This window comes from Apus apus, chromosome 11 (assembly GCF_020740795.1).
Source record: "Apus apus isolate bApuApu2 chromosome 11, bApuApu2.pri.cur, whole genome shotgun sequence".
Taxonomy (NCBI): Eukaryota; Metazoa; Chordata; class Aves; order Apodiformes; family Apodidae; genus Apus; species Apus apus.
Window position 1 is genome coordinate 15745153 of NC_067292.1, and position 16920 is coordinate 15762072.

The window sequence follows — 16920 nt, forward strand, 5'->3', positions numbered from 1 at the left end:
CCTAATTCTCTAAATGAAATGGTCTGTGATCACTGAAGCAGAGATTTAATATATCACGGCAAATTAGGTAGATTTTAATAAATTACTTATCTCTCTGAATACTTTACATATGCTTATGAAGAAACATAGCCTGTTTGCAAACAGTGGAAATCCACAGCCTATAAAATCCTTTGAAGAAAATGACAAATAAAAAAAGTAAATTAAAAAATGAAACGTATTATATCCCTGTTCTCAAGAGAGAATCCTTCTGCAGCATTGAATCATAGCTCCATTAAAAATATCAATTAAAACCTTCACTGAGATTGGTTAAAAGCTGAAAATTAACTTTCCAAGCTAGACACTGGTTATTCAGATACAACAATTCGTTGTATATGTTTGATGTTAAGTTCTAAAAGCAACAAAACCCAAATGAAAACACAATTGCCTGCCCCTACAGCTCAAACTAGGTGATGCAAAAATCTGATACTTTATGGCTTCTTTTTGTGCTTTGACAGATGTTGGCTGAAAGCAAATCTTTTACTGTACAGAAATATAATTGTGCCTGCCCTCCCCCTACTTCAAATCATGATAATCATAAACAGCTGATTATAATGTTAGTAGAAGGGTAAAACTTATTTAAAAAAAGGTTGCAGTAATTTAATAAGTCCTGCAACTAGCCTCATTTTTTATATTTAATTGATAGGAACTGCATGCATCAAAGAAAACACATACTGAGATTTAATGTGCATAAAATGGATATTAGCATTTTAAAGAGGCAGATTAACACATTAATCCAAGTAATTTTCATATATTGCTTTTAATAAAATCTTCACAGTATAAAATTCTTAATGAGGCTAATCACAGGCATTCCATTTAGTGGGGTGATTAGGGATAACATAAAAGTATTTTTAATCAGTTTTCTAAGGCTTATGTTTTTTTTATTAAAAATTAAAAAATTTACTTGCATTTTTATTACTGATTTATGTAGGAAAAAATCTTGAAAATGCAAATAAAGCACACCATTCAATCATGTAGGCATTAATTATTTACAATATGTTGTCCATTGTGGAGAGATTCTTAGCCTTAGGGGGGAAATATAAAAACAAACAGACTGAAAAGTATACAGAACTTTACAACTACAAATCAAGTGTCTTTTTCATATAAATTATACATTAAATATACTGTAAGAATCACAAAGATCTCATCTTTGAAGCACTATCAAGCATATATTTACACTGGGAGAAGGAACTTCTGCAGGCAAACTTCCCTTTCATGCCTCATGGTCATCCCTGCACTCCTCATAGACAGAGCGCAGCGCATGGAGCGCTTCCACTGTCACTTTGAGCTTCCCAATTACTGCACCATCATCCTGTGCATCGAACACTAGAAAGAAAACATCAGAAAACAGCATTGGCAACTTCATTTCAGGTTTTTGTTTTCTTCTGAACAGTTCTCCTTAGCATTTGAACAGATTAAAAAGGGCACCCAGCATATGCGTTTAAAAGAAAACTAATAACCAAATAAATAAATGACCTTCTGGTTCAGGCAGTCAGCTCACTGGGAACACAGCACTCTAACAATTACAATGTACATCAATAAAAGCATTCATGTTGGAATTAACTTTGAAACAAAGAAAACTATCTGCATGATAATTACCTGTAAAATTAATTATTTTTTTTTCACAATACATAAAGACATTCCAAACTTTATTAAAAACATATATGCACACTTACAAATATTTCTAAGCAAAAAATATACTGATTCATGCATTTTCCACACTGTGTCTGACCAGTCAAAATCAGCCAGGACAGTATTTAAACAGTAGCTTTTTTTTTCCCGGTTCATGCAATGCAATTATTTTATTTCAGGCTTCTCTGTGTTGTAAAATTGTGAGGTGTTGACAAAGATGGTATTTTCCCTAGACTAAAACATTTAACTATCTTTATCTTTGTGTATGTGGGTTTTAAAGTAGTATTTAAAATTGCTATTTTACAGAAATTAGCTAGTATGATTTAAAATTGCACTCTTTTACAGTACCTAAGTAAGCCCAGAGGGCCACAATCTCCGCTGCTAACAGTAAGAAATGATGCTCTTTCCCAGTCCTGCATAAAAAGCATTGAGGCTGCCTAACATGACTCTAGAAGAAATCGGAATAAAACCAAATAATCTTGGCAGAACATCTTTTCAAAGCAAATTGTACAACAGACAAATGGCAAAGTTATGTATTTACTATATAAGGTGAGATAAGGACTCTGGGACAGGCGATGATCAGCTTGCATGCTACAGCTTCAAAGCTCAGAAGAAGTTTGGAGAAAAAAACCCATGGGACAAACCTTCAATCACTTGGTTTATAGAGCTATTATAGGACAGATTGCATGCTATTTTTAGAGATTCAAACCACTTCATATATCCTTGCACAAATCACTCAGTGAACTGTCAACTTTAAGAGAAGACTTCAGGGGACATTATTCTTTTTACTTACCAGAACAGTAGGATAACTGTAATTAATGATATCAAAAGATAACACTAATTCTATTTTCTCAGTTTTAATATCGCCATATTATCTCTGAGACATATTGTTACATGTCTTGTCTACACTCTCTCTCATCTAGCCTCTTGCTTAGCCATTCACTTAATTGCTTCAAATTTCACATCGGCCACTTTTACACAATTAGCAATGCAAGGAACAAGATATGGAAAAGATATATGCTTGCAGTCCTCAAAAAGAATGAAGGAAGTTTAGGGCATCTAACTTAAAAATTATTAGATCTTGATGTGGTAAAGTACGATCAGTTTCCTTATGTCTAGATTTATTCTTTTTCCCTCAAACAACTATCCACCTCTGAGTATGTGTACAATATTATTTAGGAATTCTATTTATTGTGCCATTACATTTAATCAAAGTCTGTGTCCAGACCTTAAGAACAGATCCTTTTAATATTACTTTGTCCATAAAAAATATACTGATGTAGTCTAATTTTGCCATGATCTGACATACATTAATGTAACATTCCTTTTACCTCTCTGAAAGTTCTAGATTTTCAGAATATATGCTTATGGATGCAACAACAAAAAAAATCAAATCTAAAGTGTGCAGTATCTGCAGGGAAGAGAACTGTGGACAAACTCCCCCCCTATGCTGGGCTGCACCAAAAGAAGTGTGGCCAGAAAGGCAAAGGAGGTGATTCTGCCCCTCTGCTCTGGTGAGACCCCACCTGGAGTACTGTGTACAGCTCTGGAGCCCTCAGCACAGGAAAGACATGGAGCTGTTGGGAGATAGTCCAGAGAAGGGCCATGAAGATGATCAAAGGGCTGGAGCAGCTCTGCTACAAAGACAGGCTGAGAAAGTTGGGGTTGTTCAGCCTGGAGAAGAGAAGGCTCCATGTAGATCTTAAGATCACCTTCCAGTGCCTGAAGGGGGCCTGCAGGAAAGCTGAGGAGGGGCTCAATGAGGTGTTATCATTACATGGCAATAATTACTTTTCGACAGAACAATTAGTAACAAAAAACACTCCTTCCTGTTATAATTATTATCTTAGGAGACTATTAGCATTTTTAAGAGTTTTGTGAAAGGTGACTTGCAAGGGTACAAAGTTATATCACCAATCAATCTTTTCAAATAGGAATTCTGACAAAATGGGAGTTATTGTCATAAAATGCATAACAAAAAATTTCCAGTGAGAGATCAAGACATATCTTTTTGGAGGTTATATGTTTTTGTACAACTACTTGGAGAAAATATATTGGTGGAGAAAAGATTAAGTGGTTTAGCTACAGTATGAAGAGCATGATAATGGAAATGGATAAGAAAGCCTATTTCTTTCCCTTCCTACTCAGTTCCCCATCACTCATGGTACGCTAATGAGACACAGCAGTAGTAGTAGCAAAGAACATCAGCTTGGCATTTTACCAGGGCTACACAGAATCACATAATCACAAAATGTTAGGGGTTGGAAGGAACGTTGAAAGATCATCCAGTCCAACCCCCCTGCCAGAGCAGGATCACCCAGAGCACATCACACAGGAACTCGTCCAGGCAGGTTTTGAATGTCTCCAGCGAAAGAGACTCCACAACCTGGCTAACCAGAACTCTTACAAAGAGTACCTTGTCAAAATGGGTGCAGTGCATCTAATCAACCTGGTCCACTTACCTTAGAGGAAGAGTAACTGTTTTATAACTGAGCTTTAGTAGGATGGGGAAAGAGGATAGAGAGGAACATGTAAGGAGAAAAATGCACCATAGATAACCATGTCCCTGCTACCCTAGGGAACTGGAAAATCTAAGCAAGATTTTTCTTCACTGTTTAAGGACTGTGTAGCCTTCTTGAGTCTTCTTACGAGCATTATAAAAATGCTGTTGTAAGACCCTGGAAACAGAAGATTCCACACCTTGTACTTGCCTCACCTTCCTTTAATGTGTCATAGAGAAGCTTAGGTCACAGTCTGTTACACAAGGAAGCTTAGTCTAAACTGGTACCTAATTAAAGCCACCAGTATTTCATATTGTCTCAGATACAGGTTTCAAATAGAAGACACAAGCTGAAGGTTTTAATATAATTAAAAACTATATAGACATTAGCAATACAGAATTACTGACATAGATTTTAATTAAAACGATATATATTTAGAGACTTTCTAGCATGAACTATGTTGCATGAATTACTTTCATGCCCTGAAAGTTCTTAGGTTTTATAAACTAATTACAATAAGCTGGGAGTGCTGCTTGGTTTGTCTTTTTGTTTGTTTGTTTGTTTTTAAAGATATTAAGGAATAACAATAGTACACAGCTTTTGCAGACACTTGCAAATAAGTGTGGAAACCACCAGTTAATATTAAAATCAGTTAATATTTCTTACAGAAAAAAATGTTCAAAAATTACTTTCACAGTAAAGCTTGCAGAGAAAACCAGAAATTCAACAAATAATTTTTAGATTACAAAAGGTTACAATAAATCACCTCCAAAACTTACCATCAATATCTTGCTCAATGATATCTCTTTGTTTCTGGAATATCTCTCTCAAACTGACATAAGCAAAACCAATATCTTCACATTCAAGATCCTGTTCATCTTCTGGGGGATCAGTGACCACTGTAAATCGTAGGCTAAACATAAAACAATGCACATATTTACCTTCCAAAAGGGTTGAAAATTAATGCAAAAATGAAAAAAGAGGGCAAAACCCACACTCTATTTTAGCAGCTAAGCATAAATTAGAACTCTTTTATCAATTATATTTGACATTTTCTATAAGAAGGATAGTCTGAGACCTTTCTTTTAAATCCTTCTTAAAATCATCCTAAGAATCTCTGTATTGTGAACATGAGACCATCCATTAGCAACCACTCCATAATTTAGGTCCAGCTCTGTATTAAAGCTTAGGCCATGTATTTTCTTGGCTTTACATTGAGTGGTGTTGGAGACATCAGCTAAGTAACTAAGACAAACCATATCAAACGTTTTCCTGCTATCAGAAATACTAGCCATATTCAATGCAGCAAGCATTTCCAAACACCAAGTGTAAAATCTTTAGCTGAAAGTTACTGAGAATTTTCACACCTCTTTTAGATACTCAGAGAGCATACTCCAGACAAGAAAACATTTGACAAAAATAACAGGAACATAAAAGCAGTTACAACAAAATAGTGTATTTCTAATGTTGTCTTGCATATACATTATTTAATGTTGGACTTTACACAGCAATTTGTCCTGCACTTATCCCCTCTGACCAATACATCTTATATTTTATCTTCATTATTCTGTTCCTGTTTTACACATGAAAAACTACTCGTGGATACAGCCTGGATACAAAGGCCTTAGAGTAACTACTGTGCTGTCTAAACACAGCCTGTTGGTACATGACAAACATGTAAGTGCAACAACTAAACACAATACTTGCATTTCTTCTGTGACCTTAAGTTACATTGATTGCATTCAAGTATGGCTTTTCTTTTAAGCACTTAATTCCAGTGTTGTGCTGGAGCTGACTTGAGTTAGTGGCTTGTGTTGGGGCCAAAAACACCAAGACTGACAAAATGACAAGAACTAAGAGGTAACTAATTTTTTTTTGTATGCCTGGGCAATGTTCTATAAACTGTGAATGCTGGTGAGGTTTACAGCCTCAAAATGTCACAATAAGCATAATTCCCAATGGTTAACAATTAAGTCTCATGAAAACCAAGTCCACAAGAAAGGATATCATGGACAATACTTAATAAAATCTTTCTAAAGGCCTTTCAACATAACTACAACTGCAGTATATTTTTATAGTAGTTTATTTTTGTTCTTGGCTCTTAATAACGAGAATTTATTATAGGAAATACATAAATGTATCTTTAAAAAAAAACTTGCAGAGACAAAAAAGGAACGTGGATGGAGCTGGAACATCAAATTTCTACTAGGATCTCTTACATAAATAATACTATGTACAGTGTTCCTCTCCTGTACTTCTCTCCAGGATCCTAGACTTTCTCTCCAGCTCATTTCTGCATTTCTTTTCTGTAACATCAGATATCAGTACTCACTTCCTTGCAGGAATCCCACGTCTACTGACAGAATAAGAATTTTTGACATCCTTTTAAAAGCACTGAGTGCAAAGATATTCACTAGCCACTGCAAGAGAGACTAGAGAACTAAATGAAACTTGACTGCTCATAAAGGGTCAAAAGTAAAAAAAACCCAAAAATTCCCTTAAGCTTAAAATGTGCTTTGCAATGAAGCAGAAAAACCTAGGATAGATATTTATTGCTGTGGTAACACTTAATGTTGTTATTAACAACAGCGAATTTAAGAGTGCCTGGACAAAGCTGTGATGCAGGCAAATTTGATTCTAATTCTTTATTCCAGAGATCAGTCACTTTTAATATGCAAGGATCAAACCTTGTGTATGAATATAGTTAATAATGTGAAGCTAACACAGTACACATGCTCTGTGTTCCTATAACATGGATGCATAATTTTTTTTTTTACTTTGGAGAACGATTACTTCACATAGTCAGTTTCTTGGAGTAACAATCATTTCCTACCAAGAAATGACGCACCTGTCAGGATCAAGCTTGGAAACCTCTTGCATAAACCTCTTCACCCTTGTTATCACAGCAGGGTGACTGTTAGAAGAATGGATTCCTCCATTCTTCACATATGTCTCGTTTGACACTTGTCAGAAGAGCAGATACTCTTTTGCCAGGTCTGCAAGCATTGCAAGTACAATCTGGCAAGAGCAATCAGGTACGTTTCTCTATGTGACCCAAATTTCTGCACTCCTTAAATGCTGAAAGGAAGCTGTGGAATATGAACAGGGTGAAGAATAAAGGATAACTATGACACAGGCACAGCAAGTTAAATGAAATGCCTGTTCTCAGTAACTGATTTAAAGACTTGAGCATGTACGTAAATAACTACTGGATTCAGATGATAAAGTAGAATAATAATTTTAATCCCCCCACCCAGTTTTACTAATATTTTTAAGCATAGCTTCCTAACATAAATAAGGAATGTGATTTGAATCTCTATTGTGCAAAGAAACAAAAGAAAAAAGCTACCCATGTTACACAATACAGCTACAAGAAAAAGCAAGTGTTTTGACAAAATTTCCATACTAACGATAGAGACATTGTCTGTCTGAACACCTAAATGCAGGTAAAGTTGCTAGTCAAAAGAGAAGAACTCTCTTTGTGATGTGCAACAATTACTAACCTAAGTAGGATTTCAAACAGTCTTCCTGGTCTCCTACCACCTCATGCTCTTATATTTTAGATTTTATTTCATTCTATTTAGCAGCATATTTTCTCGGTTGTCTTGAATGCTGAATATTCTTGCATTTTCTGCTACTAAAGCCATTTAATCAGATGTGGAACCAAAGATCAACATCTGTGATAAACACTTAAAATTATTCCATATCAAGTATCACAGAATGGTTAAGGTTGGAAGGGACCTTAAAGATCAAGTTCCCACCTCCCTGCTATGAGCAAGGCCACCTCACACTAGACCCGTCTGCACAAAGCCTCATCCAACCTGGTCTTGAACACCTCCAAGGGCATCAACAACTTCCTTAGGCAACCTGTTCCAACATCCTACTACCCTCATGGTGAAGAAGTTCTTCCTGACGTCTAAGTCTAATCTATCCTCTTTCAGTTTAAAACCATTACCCCAATAAATTAAATTGAAATTAAAAAATCAACTTTCTTTCGAAGTCTTATCTTTTAACGAACAGCAACCCCCTACTACCCATAAAGGTACTTTCCCTCAAACACCATATCAGTACACTATTATTTATTTGTAAGTGTAAACTAAAAGAGTATAAATCTGAGAAATTAATTATTTTCAGGGCCATGCTGGCTCCTGTTTTAACTACAGGATTAAGCTATTGATGCAATTTTGGTTTAGTAATTTTCTATATTATATTAACATGTATTTTAATATCTGAGAATATTTCACTTTTTCAAGGGACACTCATTAGAACGACTCATTTTGGAAGACAAAAATAGCACGTGATGTATCTATTTATATTGTAATGTGGACCCAACCATTATCAATATTGTTTCTAACAGCATTTACTGTGACAGGGGGATAGTTGATCTAAAAACTTAATACACCACTTAATATACATAATACACTACCTATGCTCCTATAATCTGACATAGCACAAACACCAATAAAGTATCAGGCTAAACCACAAGCAGGCAATTTTCAATGATATTTACATCCTTGCTATTTTGGTTTCCTAAGCTTTAAAGCATTACTTTAGTTCAGTTCCTGTTTCAGTTGAAAAAACTCTGATATTAGTTTGTAAAGCTTATGATAGAAAACGTCTTGGAGATACAACTTCAACAGGTTTAGAATGCATAAGGTTGAAAGCATTTGGTGAATAGGGAGAATCCTTCCATAAAATTTGATCCTTGGTGGTCCTCTTGCTAGGCCACAGTGGGGAACTGGACTACTGATGAACCACCTGCCTTGCTATTTAGTCAAGAGAGAACTGAAATTTCAGTGCAGACCAACCTAGACACACTGATAAAAGCAGATAACAACCTACCTAATATCACAGAGGACAGTACCATGATGGCACATATAAAAGATGAATGCCTCTTTTGTGGAAAAAAGCTATCTGCTGATGCTTTATCTTATTTTTGCCTTAGGTTTGTTAAATATTTAGTATAGATACTTCAGTATTTATAGGTGAAATTGTAGCCTACAGATGAGGTATTTTCCTTTGCTGAATCATCTCTCAGGATGATCCTTCTTGCACTCTTTTAGTACTCAGAATTCAGAAAGCAACAGATTTATTCCTCTACCATTAGGCAGATACGTGCTTTTTCAAATTAATTCTTGAAAGAATGCTAACGACAGAATCTCTCTTTTGCAAAACAAGGTTTTTAAAAAAACAACAAACCTGAACCACAGCACTAAAACAACACTAAGAGAGGTTGCAATATCCCAATGCCACAAGAACCTATTCAGGGAAGCAGTATAAATCAATCACCACAGTAGAATGTAGGTATCATCCTAGGCAAGGCAGAATTTTCTCTAGTTAGTTAGCTATGTATTAACTTCTCAGATACTTCCTCAATAAAGCCAAACAACAAGGCAAACCAGAAGCATTATTTACAAGTCCCTTCATATGGTTTTTCAGCACTAATATGTACCTGTCAGTATGCAGACTGGGCTTCAGAAGCATAGACTTGAGATACTCTCTTCTCGTGCGATTATTTGCCTTGTCCACATGTATCACTGCAAAGCAAATTTGAATTAATAGAATTAGTTATCCATCAGTTTTCATCTTTTAAAAGAAAGAGCATGAAGAAAAATGAAAAAAACATGTCTTTCCCTGGTCTTTCCTAAGGAAAAGCAACAATGTTAGAATCAGATTTGAAAGGTCACGTGATCCAACGGCGTTTCACTGGCAGGTTTACGTGCACAATGTCAAAGAAGATACAAGCAGCACCTAAGCAGGCCACACAGCTGTCATCTTCTGTTCATGGCAAGAGCAGTCATGATTTTAAAAGCCAGCAGTCTTTATTGCTTTGTATTTGAAGTGATTTACTGCATTTTCTTCCACTGAGGAAGCTAGTGATAATGATAATGTATGGCAGAGTGCTTGTCCTTTTTGACAGGCTCAGTAATTTAATCCTCATTTCCTGCCACAATATTTCAATAAGAAAACATCTAGACCAATGGACTGAGGAAAATCCACAGCCTGGGGAGTGCATCTTAGAGCTCTGACAGCCGTTTATTGTTTTAATTTAAAACACAAACACAAGGACCAGCTTTTAATTTTTGTACCATTAATATGACCTACAGTGAAAAATAGACGTGGTTTGGTAAAAGACTAAAGAATGAGAAACAGGGTTTTAGGAAACCCTTTAACAAGTTCTTGGGCCTCTTATATTAAGAAAGTAGCTTCTTTCTTGTAAACGGTATCAGACAACAAGAATCAGTAAACTAATGTGAAAGTAGTTTTCAGGATGCAAAAACTGAAAAAAACAGTGTTCAAGCATGACTTTCTTTGGAAACTAAGAAAGGCAGCTGTGAAAATTTTGCTGTGACAGAATTAGAATGAATATAAACCTCTGAGAAACAAAATAGTTGCTCGAAACATTTTGTATTTATTTTTGAGGGCAGGAGGAGGAGCTAGAAATTTGTCTGTCTTTAATTCCAACATCTTTAATATTCACGTACCTCAGTCTCTTCTAGTGATTCTGCCACTGTACTAAAAAAAAGCCCCTTTTCACTCTGCACATCACATTAAGTTTTCCTTTTCCTACGTGCTGAGAGAAATCTTTAATGTATTTCATACTCTCTTCTGTTATCCAAAATCAACTTACTTTTGTAAGTCAACTTACTTTTGTAAACAGAAATTACCAGTTCTACCAAGAAGCAGAAAGTATTGGAATACAGGAGTATGAAAGAGAGAGATGACAGCTCAGTTCCTTAATTCCTTGCAGAAGGATTTATTGAGGGACATATCTCCATGTCCTTCTAGGAAGCACATCTTTCAGAGCTACTGGTTCTCTAGTTTCCTCCTCAGCTCTTACCTGGCCAGAAGAATCACTATTAGAAATTAATTACTCTCAGAGAACAGCCAATACAATTGGTATCTGAGTAATTCAATCAAAGGAATCTGAAATTTTACACCTTTTCCTCTACTAACAGAAAACAAAGCATTAGTTGTCTATCCTGAAATTCTTAGTTTCTACCTACAATATTCTCTACAAGAAGCTGCTACTGCCATCTGCTAGTCTTTTGGGCATGTGGATTACTTTCCACATGTGCTACTCTCACGGCCAAGTATTCCTGGGGCCACTACAGGAAGTGATGGGGAGACAGCAGGGAGACAGATGGACAGCCAAAGAACTTCAAAGGAGCTGCCACATCAACAGATTCTTCCCTTTCCCATAAGAATTCCAAATGGAATTTCCTAAGCTTACTAATACTGTATATGAAACATTTTTAAATGGAAATTTTTTACAAACTTAAAGAGTTTGAATTAATTTCATTCAATGGAAAAATTCAGGCTAGCAAGTAAAACATTCATTTCAAGAGCTCCATTCATGTCTGGGTAAAATGATTAGCCATAGTATAAATATATATTTTTAGATCCTGATGAATAACATGTTTTCATATCACCCCTTAATACTGCTTCAACTTAGAATGATAACATTGCTCAAAGGCATGGGATATCTCATATTTCTATCCAATTAATTGCAAAAATATTTCAAAATTAACTTGTGACAGTTTGCATCTCAAATCATAATTTTAAAGTTTGCCCTAAAGAAGCAGGAAAACCTGAAGACTACAACGGCCGTGGAACCTCTCTGAAAATCACTGCAATTCTAAACACTAACATAGCTGATTCTGTTATTGCATGTTTTTTTCATATTTCACTTTCTAAGAAAACTAAGTTACTACATGATGAGGCATAGTTTCATCACCATGAAGAAAAACTGACTCACAGTGTTGAGCTTTAATGGAGAAAAGGAATAAACAAAAAGAATTCTAACAATGTTTTCTGATGCAAGGCTTTGATAATTTGAGTTAAACTGAGGAATCCACCTTTTAAAATATGAGTTAACTAACCTCAGAAGTTTTTTTTTAATAAATAAATCCCTTTATCTTCCCCTGCCTCCTCTTCCTTTCATCTACTTCTGCTTTTACTTAAAGTTGTTCAAATAACCACTTGATCACTCAAGAGAGAGAAGTTTCCAATTATATATCATAGAATTATAGAATAGAATCATGGAAGGGTTTTGGTTGGAAGGGACCTTAAAGATCATCTCGTTCCAATCCCCATGCATGGGCAGGGGCATCTCCCAATAAACTAGGTCATTCAGAGCCCCATCCAACCTGGCCTTGAACACTTCCAGGGAGGGGACATCCAAAACTTCCCTGGGCAACCTGTTCCATTGTCTCATCACCCTCAAAGTGAAGAATTTCCTCCTAATGTCTAATCTAAATAATATAAAATATTAGCAAAATTTCACATATCTTCTACTTCTGCTGCCTGCTCTCCAGAACCATTGTATACAAATTTCAGACTTACATATCTTACTTTTTAGTGACTTTCTTGCCATCACAGCATTTTCATATTTAAGTCTTCATATCTAATAGAATACTTAAGCTTTTTGTTAACAACATTTATGAACTAACCTTAGCTTTGTAAATTGAGTTATTGTGGCCTCAACAAGAAAAACGTCTATTTTACTCAAAGTAAGAGTCAAGTATCAACAAATGCATTTACATTTGAGGGAAACTGAGCTTTGTTTGCTTGAAGTAACATGTTTCCCCATGTTGTTCTGATAGTTAAATTGCCATATTGTTCACTTTCAAGCCTGTGACATGACTGGGAATAAGTAACTACTGGCACACCATTATGAAAAGCATTAAAAAGTTAAAATACTAATTCATTGCTTACTATCATCTGTAACATACACTATAATTAAAACCAAACTATAGCAACACAAAACCAAAATTCGGAATCCTTCCTTTTTACCAATTTACAGGACAAAGTCATGGTGTTAACACAATTTAACAAGTTCTGCTTTTCTTTGAATTCATGGGACTGCAGCGTTTAGAGCCATTCTTGGATATCCTAATAGCTCTCTATCACTAATGAACACAACAGCTCCTCTCCTCAGTCAGTGTGGCCATCAGTAGATCCAACACTTCATGTCATGGAAAATCAAGAGTTATGTGGTAAAACCCTGGAGTGTACAAATCTCCTATTCAAGTTTCTGTTCCCAGACCTCGGAAGAAAGAAAACTACCTTCTAACTAATCCTAGTCAGCAAGTCATAGTCAAAATAAACAATTAACATCAAGTTACACACTCTAACCACTTGTGAAAAGGGAAATCCACAGGATCTTGTATGCCCAGACCAATGGGGTTCTACTGTGTTATTTTTCAACAAGATTCCACTAATCATCTTACATGACATGACAGTGCAAGATGTTCAAAAAGTATGGAAATATTGTCTAAGCAATGAATCTTGTGGAGCCTTCTGTGTCAGTTAAGATGTTTCTAAAACAATAAGGCTGTTCCCTTTATAAAAAATTGAAAATATTTTATTTATAAGAATTTATTATTTTTTTGATTACTTATGGACTTTCTCCTTGCAAAAACCTAGAATACTATTAGTTTCCTTCTAAGCTCAAAGTAAATTTCTTTCTACCCATGCAAATCTCATTTTTATTAAAGAAAATATTCAATTAACCTCAAATATTCAACATACTGAAATGTAATTAGACATGAATAAGAGATGCAGTAAAGCTACAGCAAACACACATGCAGATTTCATTACTATTATCTTACTGGCTTTCCAACCGATGTTATCAAACAGCAGACTCATTAGGTTTTTTTCCCCCTAGATGCAAAGCCAATCTTGAGTAGAAATTAGAGGACCAGTTATCTGAGTAAAACTCTGCAAATAACAAACACATAAGTATTATGTTGCAGAGTACAATTCTGAAGCAATTAAGACCAATTTTGATACTGGGTTGTTAGGATATTTTAAAGTTTAAACACTTCTATATTCAATACTTAAGGAGCAAATAGAAAAATCCAAGTTTGGAAGTCAGGTTTCGACTAACAAAAATAAGATGATACAACAGTATGAGATTGGAAAGGCTTATGAATTAGTCTCTACAAAGCATGATTCTCTTTTCAACTATCATAGCTTGATATGTATTCATTTAAGTTTCATAATTGTCCTATGAGATTCAAATTTCATTCTGTATTCATCATAACACTGCTGCATTTTGCAAGTTTAACTTTGCAGACTCAACACTTAAAAAGCTAATATTATACTTAGATCATACCCAATATACACAGGAATCAGAATATTGTGTGTTTTTATACCTCCTGAACGGTTCTTATATTCAAAGCAAAGAGAATTCAAGAAGCAAGACAAATTTAAAGTGTTAAATAGCTTTTAGTGGCTTATGGTGTCACTTCCAGGAGTTTTTTTAAAAAATTCAATTATGTCTGTCTTTCTAGAACATTTGGAGTAATGTATACAACAGCTGTAGTGATGGATATAGTTCAGCTCATAAAAAGGTCTTACTTAGATATCTGAGGTCTCATTTAGTAAATGATAGCAGAAATCCTCTATGTTTGAACAGAAGCAAGTCTCAGTGAATGAAACAGTTCACAGTGCCCTTAGTTTTAGTGGTTTTCTAAAAGTTTCCTAAAGCCTTACAGAGATTAGTGTCTTTCTCAGAGTCAGGTAAGTTAACATATGGTGTCCTGTTCTCCATATTCTCTCTCAAATGGGCAGTCCCACTATGGCCATGGTTGATGTGACATCTACGAGGGATTTTGATCTTCAACTATGGGGTAATTCAATAGTTTATGAGCATTAGGAGGTTATAAATGATTAAATTCTGTGGTAGGTCTCCTTCTTTACCTCCATGTCTGTATTAGTGATGCATCACAAATAGGAAACTGATTCACCTGCTCTCAGCTAAAAATGCAATGTTTCAAGTCCAAGACAACATGAAGCACTCAGGCTGAATCTTAAATGGAATAGACTTTAACAGGAAAAAAACCAACTTAATGAATAATTGAAATACAATGAAATAGCTGAGAAAATAATTAACAAGAGAATTATGTTTTATTAAAATCATTCCATGTATCCTATTAGTGTAAATTACATTGTGCACTGACAAAGTATTTTCAAATGTTCATTTATTAGAGAATAGCATATGGAATATGCAGGATTAAGTATTATTACGTAAATAGCAGTGTATTAATATTAAACATGGCTGACTAAATTTCCTCTTTCAAAAAGTTCTTATCAAAGGAACACTGAGTACTCCCAAGTGATGATCAAGTCCCCTTACATATTTTCACTTTTCAGCTGTATTTCACTTGTACATGGTTATATGGAATGTTTTTATTTTCCTGTATCATCATGTACTGACAAAGGGATCAGTGCATCATGTTCTTTTAAAAAGAATACATACATTTTAGTTATGTATAGCCTAATTTTCATATTTATGTGCTAGCAGCATATTTAAATATATTGTAATGTTACCATTTCATAAACAAGCCTACTTCAATAATTCATTTTATACTTGATGATTGCATTCTTCCATTATTTCTTAAAAACTACCTTGAAAATTTCCCAAAATATTTGGGAAGCAGACAAATACAATTGATACACAGATGAATGCCACTATAACATAAAGAAGAAGTAGGCTTTGTTGGCAGGCTTTTTTATAAGACAGAATTTAAGAGAAGAATCAAGGCTGCTCAGGAATACTTACCATTGCTATAGTTGTAGTGAATCCTCTGACCACTTGTTGGTTTTGGAAGTGACAGTGGAGTCTCCTCTGCAAGGATATTGTATAATCTGCATTCTACAAACAGCTGCTGTATTGTTTCATCTGATACAATTCGTGACTCAGTAAGACTGAACGAGATAATTTCAATCCGGATTTTTTCAGTTGCCTATTTAAAAACAAAACATGAACGTAATACAAATTATTTCATGTTTCTTGAAGTGTTAACACAAAACAAACACACACGTAAATAATTTATCTATTTTGTATGATTAACACTGATGGATGGATTTTGACATAGACATGATGAGATTCTAAAGCCCCAGGGCCTGTAGTTAGGAATATTGTTGCAACAGATACTGATTTACATTCAATGTCAAAAATATTTTGCAGCAGTCATACTCTGCTGGAGAAGATTAGGTTAAGGTTATCTTCATGAACAAATGATATCTGAAATACATATTGAAGTTGCCATTATTTTTAGCTACACAACAAAGTGATTTGTATCTTGATCCTCTAACTGACTGAACTGTAATACTTAATAATTGATTGCAATACTACAAAAATACTATAAAGTTCTCCAAATAAAAGGGAATTGTTAGTCAGGGCCTACTACAGACTATACTACCAATAGCTCAATAAAAAATTATCCAGTCACAAATTAGATAGGCATGTACAGTAACACTGTATTTGTACAGAATTCAACTTCACTCCCTGAAGTTTTCAATTTAAACATACATTTACAACTTAAAATTAACAATATGATAATAAAAGTAATACCTTTTTGCATTATCTCTAAAATAGCATTTTCCTGTTGCTTATATGAAATGGTTTCATACTGTCTGGCAAAGTCTTATCTTATTTGTGTACATGTACATTTTAATAGATTTATATATTTAAGTGGGAATGTCAGACTTGACAGAAAGAATCACAAATATTTCCCTAGGTAACTCTGTAATTCAAAGTAAGAAAAGCCACTATGATTTCAAAACTGGAATATAGGTGAGCATTCAAAGATGAAATTCTTCAAACAGAACACACTGGAGTTCAGAAACGTCAAAAGATTTTTTTTTACTTCTTTCTTTTCATGTTTCATAACTTCATTAAAAAGTATTTCCCCACATGGAAATATTTTAACAATTTTTTATTGTAAACTTTAACTTGAAT

General features: G+C 34.7%; 1 protein-coding gene across 3 annotated transcripts in view; it reads right to left on the reverse strand.

Moving 5' to 3' along the window:
- Positions 1-777: 777 nt before the first annotated feature.
- RPGRIP1L (RPGRIP1 like) overlaps positions 778-16920 on the reverse strand; it is a 61086-nt gene continuing 44943 nt past the window's right edge. For 2 of the 3 annotated variants that reach the window (XM_051629575.1, XM_051629574.1), the window contains exons 22-25: positions 15739-15922; positions 9622-9706; positions 4949-5082; positions 778-1362 (exon numbers count right to left, since the gene is read on the reverse strand). In XM_051629575.1, coding sequence (XP_051485535.1) covers positions 1250-1362; positions 4949-5082; positions 9622-9706; positions 15739-15922 — 516 coding nt within the window. In that variant the 3' untranslated portion in view covers positions 778-1249. Of the gene's footprint in view, positions 1363-4948; positions 5083-9621; positions 9707-13783; positions 13893-15738; positions 15923-16920 lie in introns of those variants that run through there. The other variant, XM_051629576.1, reaches the window with a different exon arrangement.